The sequence below is a fragment of the Palaemon carinicauda genome, chromosome 39 (assembly GCF_036898095.1).
Source record: "Palaemon carinicauda isolate YSFRI2023 chromosome 39, ASM3689809v2, whole genome shotgun sequence".
Lineage (NCBI taxonomy): Eukaryota > Metazoa > Arthropoda > Malacostraca > Decapoda > Palaemonidae > Palaemon > Palaemon carinicauda.
In genome coordinates, this window is record NC_090763.1 from 11,812,343 (window position 1) to 11,819,842 (window position 7,500).

Here is a 7,500-nt window from a genome sequence, read left to right on the forward strand (position 1 = left end):
GGAGTTATTTCATCTGTTTGCATTGTAAACTCTGGAATGTACATCTCGCCCACAAAATATTTCAGAAAATGTATGGTACAGATGATAGTCATTATAAAAAGAATTTTAGGATTTCAGGAAATATAGATATATGAAATCCTGAATGGAGAGAGAGAGAGAGAGAGAGAGAGAGAGAGAGAGAGAGAGAGAGAGAGAGAGGAGAGAGAGAGAGAGAGAGAGTCATATCGAAGATTCCTTTTCATGGCGAATAATTTGAGGGAACCTAGGACGTACGAAAGCGTAAATCCCATGAAGGGATTCGCCGTTAATCCATTCCTTTCTTCTCGAGATACACGACGGAAGGATTGGAAGAAGGGGTGAAGAGAGAGAGAGAGAGAGAGAGAGAGAGAGAGAAACAAAATTCCATATACCTTTGAGAGAGAGAGAGAGAGAGAGAGAGAGAGAGAGAGAGAGAGAGAGAGAGAGAGAGAGAGAGAGAAAATTCCATATACCTTAGCGAGAGAGAGAGAGAGAGAGAGAGAGAGAGAGAGAGAGAGAGAGAGAGAGAGAGAGAGGGAGGGAGGGAGAGAGAGAGAAACGAAATTCCATACCTTTGTGAGAGATTTTCGTATGATTTCCGTTTTCAGGTGTGAGTCTGAACAGGTGCGATGCAGTGTTCTTATTCACCAGAAGTTTGTTGGTCCCATGAGGGATTTTGGAAATTCATTGTTCAAGAAATGGAAAGAGACTTTAGGTGTTCCGTGGAAGTGTTCAGGATTTGAAAAATGCGTTCTTTATAAACACTTGGGTGTTATTGCTAACTTTCTTTTATTGGATTGTCATAAGATACCAATTTTCTATCAATTTGAAGTGTATGTATATTATGTAATGATCTGGAACTTCTCTATTCTCCATAGTTGATTACAATTAGATGTAAATTTTTCAAGATTTTCTTAATGTAACTTTTCGAGATCAGTAACAGCAAATGTCAGTGATCGTGCCTCTGCGTTTTTTTTTAAAAACTTAAGTAGTACTGAATATAGGAAATCTAAAATGAAGAACTTAAAGATAAGGGATTCAACCCCACCTCTTGAAAAGACGTTGAAAACCAACGTAATGTTGTTTCTAACCTCTCAACATATGCACCGATTTAGATATGAGCAAATCAAATTGAAGAGAGATTTTTATGAAGACTATAACCTAAAGCTTATTACTCAACTCTCCTTTATGGCAGTGAAGTGTGCACAGGGAGAAAAATATTGAATACATAAGAGTTGAACTATTGCATTTGATCTCCACCATTTTTCTTTTAAACAGACTTATGTTGTTGTTTTTGGTGTTATTTTGGAAGTAGATCTCAAGGATACAGGCCGAAATAATTGATTATGCAGTTCTAGTATAGTTTGCACCCTACCTACTAACTACAGACTGTAAGTTCTAAGGACTGCTAAGTAACTTAATAATTTACTTAAATTTAAACGAGGTAAATTACTAGTGGCGTGAACTAAAGTATCATAATTACCTATGATTATTCATATCGCACCTTTCAAATCTTCATTGCTCCACTGTAGCTCACTTCACTTGCAGTTTAACATTATCTCATTGCTCCTCTGTTCTGGTAAGCAGTAAATGGATGTACTGTCAACGGCATAGGCTTGAGTTACTATTAAAGTATCGTAATTGCCTATAGTTGATATCACCCCTCAAATAGTCTTGCTCCTCTGTGTTCCACTTCACTCGCTGTTAAACATTACTTCATTGCTCCTCTGTTATGGTAAGCAGTACATCAATGTGCTGCGCACGCCATCCACGTGAATCACTATTAAAGTATGATAATTACCTATAATTTATATCAAACATCTCAAACGATCTATTCTCCACTGTGGCTTGCTTCATTTGCAGTTAAACATTACCTCATTGCTCTTCTGTTCTGGTTAGCAGTTCATCCATGTGTTGTGTACGCCATCCGCGTGAATCACTATTAAAGTATGATAAATTTACCTATAATTTATATAACACATCTCAAATGGTCTTATCTCCACTGTGACTCACTTCACTTGCAGTTAAACATTACCTCATTGCTCCTCTGTTCTGGTTAGCAGTTCATCCATGTGTTGAGCACGCCATCCGCGTGAATCACTATTAAACTATGATAAATACCCATAATTTATATCACACATCCAAATTTATCTTTTCTTCACTATGGCTCGCTTCGCTTGCAGTTAAACATTACCTCATTGCTCCTCTGTTCTGGTTAGCAGTTCATCCATGTGTTGTGTATGCCATCCGCGTGAATTACTATTAAAGTATGATAATTACTTGTAATTTATATCACACCTCTCAAATGGTATTTTCTTCACTGTGGCTCGCTTCACTTGCAGTTAAACATTACCTCATTGCTCCTCTGTTCTGGTTAGCAGTTCATCCATGTGTTGAGCACACCATCCGCGTGAATCGCTATTAAACTCTGATAATTACCTATAATTTATATCACACATCTCAAATGGTATTTTCTCAACTGTGGCTCACTTCACTTACAGTTATACATTACCTCATAGATCTTCTGTTCTGGTAGGCGGTACATGTATGTACATGTACTTTGTACGCAATCCGCGTCGGTCACTCCAGTATTAAAGTATCATAACTACCTGTAATTTGCTATCACATCCCTTATATTGTCTTTTCTGACTCTAAATTTGGTAGGGCACAAGCACAAGCTACTTTTATATTTTATGGCATAATGCATATTGCGCTCTTAAAACCATTGTAGGGATTAAGCTGTACTAGTACCGATCATGTATTACCATTCTTCAAGCATAAATGTTCACCGTGACCTGCGAACGTATTTCAGCACTTAATGACGCTGGATTTACTAAGCTAAATAATGTATTTGCATATTCCCCGTAAATCTTCGGTTTAGATAGTTAATCCTTGTAATAACAGAATTAATAACGTTGTAGCTGATTAAATATTTCTCTAGTCGATAATCTTGCTTTTATGAATGCAAATAAGATATAAAGAATATGGACAAATATTCAAATATTTTGAGTTTTAGTTTGTTGTGAGGTATTAAGATATAAAGTATATATATATAATATATATATATATATATATATATATATATATATATATATATATATATATTATATTGTATAAACATTACATATATATATATATATATATATATATATATATATATATATATATAAAGAGAATGCTTTACGATTTCAAGAGCTCAAACTGACATTTGTATTTATTATTTTGTGTATATTTTTGAAAACTAATTTGAGGGAAATTGTACGATCTCATATATTATTAATTGGTCAAGTAATTATTATAGTTTTCATTTTCTGGAAAAAATTGATTTTTTTTTTTAATCTAAATTAGTGATTAATTCTTGAATAATTTGACTATCCCCAATGATTTTTTCAAATCCATTGGTGTATGAATACATTAGTGTGACTTTACTGTATACATACATTTATACATTACAATAAACAAAGTTTGAAGAAGCAGGAGTATAAGTTTTTGGATGTATTGAAAAAATAGAGTATATGTTTTTTAGATGTTTATTAGTACTCAGATGTGAAATTGATAAAAAAGACGTTTAATATTATGATTAATAATATGATGAAATGGACGTAATTATTACTCTCTCTCTCTCTCTCTCTCTCTCTCTCTCTCTCTCTCTCTCTCTCTCTCTCTCTCTCTCTCTCTCAATAGCTCCTACATATTGGGTTACGTGTCAAGGATAAGCTCAGAAGCATAAATAAATGAAGGAGAGAGAGAGAGAGAGAGAGAGAGAGAGAGAGAGAGAGAGAGAGAGAGGAGAGAGAGAGAGAGAGAGAAGGTAAGCGTAAATGAAAATGTAGTCTTAAATTCAGCATGAAGTCGTTAGGTTAGGTTAGGTTAATTTAGAGAGAGAGAGAGAGAGAGAGAGAGAGAGAGAGAGAGAGAGGAGAGAGAGAGAGAGAGAGAGAGAGAGAGAAGGTAAGCGTAAATGAAAATGTAGTCTTAAATTCAGCATGAAGTCGTTAGGTTAGGTTAGGTTAATTTAGAGAGAGAGAGAGAGAGAAGAGAGGAGAGAGAGAGAGAGAGAGAGAGAGAGAGGAGTGAAAAATTTCTTACAATGACGGCATTGGTTAGATTTATGTACATACATCTTTTATTTTATATATGGCACCTAAGTTTCGTTAAGTGATTATTATTATTATTATTATTATTATTATTATTATTATTATCGTATAAAATTTTTTCTAATACATCCCACATAATCAGTCTCTTATTAATATTTACATTTTTTATTATTATCAAAGCATCCCCTGACAAATGTTTGAGTCGAACCATAGATATACATTCTATACTTCTAATTAATTTTACCTGAATTTGACGAGGCTCAAATTTTTGCCATTTTCTTGAACTCTGTTTTTTTAAATCCGATTAAAGTTTTTATTCTATAGAGAATTTTATTTAATGTTTTAGAGCTACTTCTCAAATCCTACTTGGAAGCCTATTAAGTCTTTTTCTACCATGATTAGCTATGATAGACATGAAATTATTATTGCTAAAGAAGGTCCAGCATTATTATTATTATTATTATTATTATTAGGTAAGCCTCAATCCAAGTTGGTAAAGCACGATACCCAATGGCTTATATAGAGTTAATCTTGTGCCATATGAACAATATAAATAAGAATCCCAAATGTGCTCGATCGTGTCAGAAAATAACTATAATAAATGCATCCGTGTTTAGACTACTGCAGCAAACCAACCTAGTATGGATGGTCCTGACTAGTACAGCTTGGCTGATCATGGCGATACACAAACCTCTTCATCACGTTAAGGTCCCCCCACTCAGAAAGGTATGAGGTAATAGACAACAAACCGGATATCATATTCCATACGCACAAAAGCGCACATTCGCACTTCAGAACGAGAAATATAAACTAATCATAATGAAGCTTAATGGATCTGTTGACAAAATATGATCTCATCAGAGTGAGGAGGTTTGTTTTGGTGGGAGAAATGGAAAGCCTGCGAAGTATATTTGCATTTAGTCATTCTCGCGTATATGAGACAGAAATTAAAAGCAGAAATGTAGGACTGAAAATGAATATGAGTAAAACTAAGATCATTTTCAATGACAATGCAGAGGTATGGACGAACTTAGTAGACGTGGTAACAAACAGATATAGTAGATAAGCCTGGATCGAGATAAGGAAGTGGGAGACGACTCTAAGAATATACGAAAAACTAAAATAGATGTCTTGTTTTTAGAAAAATTTATTTTTTATAATTTAACACCGAAAATTGTGCGTAATATTAATAATAATAATAATAATATAATAATAATAATAATAATAATAATAATAATAATGGGTACCCATCTATATTTATGCGTGGTGGTCCATATGATATATATATATATATATATATATATATATATATATATGTGTGTGTGTGTGTGTGTGTGTGTGTATGTGTGTGTATGTGTGTGTTGTTTTTTGGCTGTTCGTACACAAACAAATATATCTGCTCATACTATGCATTTCCTAACGGCCGCGGACCGTGTCTTTGAAGCAGGCGTTTCTACGTGGTGCCTTTGATGGCGAATTGTTTGTTTCCGACCGGAACTTTGAAGGACCACAGTCGAATTTCGCTAATAAATTCCATTTGAACAGCAACTTGCCTAAAAGCACCAATGCAAACCAATAATTTCTGGGTTCTAGGCTGTTGAAACCAAGGGGATATATGTGTAAATGATTAAACATTTGTTTTGGTTTGGTATACTTTTGTAGTCTCTTCTTGATAGTTGGATCAATAGTGAATAGACAGGTGGTCATAGATATACACAGGTATGTATGTGTGTATATATATATATATATATATATATTATGATGATGTATGTGTGTATACATATATATGTATGGATATATATACTGTATATATATGTATATATACAGTATATATATATATATTTATATATATATTATATATATGTATGTATATATATAATTTATATACACATATATAGATATATATATAATATATTCATTTATGTATATATTTATATTATTTATATATATTACATATATGGTATATATACGTATATATATATATATATATATATATATATATATATATATATATATATATATATATATGTATATGTACTGTAATATATAACTAAATATACAGTAATGCAACACAGCCTTTCTGAGTAGGGATACCTTGACGTCGTGAAATGGTTTGTGTATCGCCATGATCAGCAAAGCTGTACTATTCAGGGACCACCAATACTAGATTGGTTTGCTGTGAGCGATCATGCTAAATTCTCCCACCATCACCAATCCGCAGTGGCCAACGTGGTGATGAAAATAGGTGAACCCCAGACATGATTAAGTACACGTCTGAGGTCTTTGTCCTGCAGTGGACTAGAAATGGTTACATTTGTTGTTGTTGATCTTATATATATATATATATATATATATTTATATATATATATATATATATACACCTGTATGATAACAGGTTCTGGCTGGGCAGAAATTCGAACCTATGCCTTTTAGCCATGACTTAAACCAGGTCTTACCAATAGGGCTAGCATGGTTTCGGCTAAGAGGCATAGGTTCGAGTCTCCCCAGCCAGAAGCTCTTATCATAAATGAATTTTCAGTGGATATACATTCCCAAGGTAGAATTCGGTTTTAAATGCCATTGTGGTTGATATTTACATTGGTGAAAATCACGAGTGTTAGTGATATATATATATATTTATATATATATATATATATATATATACATATATATATATGTATGTATATATATATGTATATATATATGTATATATATATATATATATATATATATATATATATATATATATGTATATGTATATATATAGATTATATATATATATATATATATATATATATATATATAGATAGATAGATAAATAGATAGATAGATAAAAGATAATAAATGAACAGCAAGGTAGCTACCAATCATCCCACCAATGACCAGCGATTTTTATCTCCCGACCCAATAGCTGTCCAAATGATATCTTTATTTTCGAATTGGCCAGTCAAAGGGCCCAATAACTCTCTAGCGTAGTATCTCAACGGTATCTGGTGCCCTGGCCAACCTATTACCTACTTCCACGATCTAGTATTTGACGTTTTAACGTAGCAATGACCTGAATTTTTGATTGATACAGCCATCCATTAGTGAGTATATATCTTTATGTATATATTATTTCCTCATACACCTGACAAACTGAGATTACCAAACAATTCTTCTTCTCTCAAGGGGTTAACTACTGCACTATAATTGTTCAGTGGCCACTTTTCTCTTGTCAAGGGTAGAAGAGACTCTTAGGCAATGGTAAGCAGCTTTTCTAGGAGAAGAACTATTCAAATTCAAACCATTGTTTTATAGTCTAGGGTAGTGCCATAGCCTCTGTAACGTGGTCTTCCACTGTCTTGGGTCAGAGTTCTCGTGTTTGAGGGTACACTCGGCACAC

General features: G+C 33.3%; 1 protein-coding gene across 1 annotated transcript in view; it reads left to right on the plus strand.

The window, feature by feature from the left end:
• Positions 1–7,500, plus strand: part of LOC137631259 (dentin sialophosphoprotein-like) — a 101,102-nt gene that overhangs the window by 89,708 nt on the left and 3,894 nt on the right. Inside the window, exon 2 of the mRNA XM_068363041.1 lies at positions 627–733. Coding sequence (XP_068219142.1) covers positions 627–733 — 107 coding nt within the window. The remainder of the gene's footprint in view (positions 1–626; positions 734–7,500) is intronic.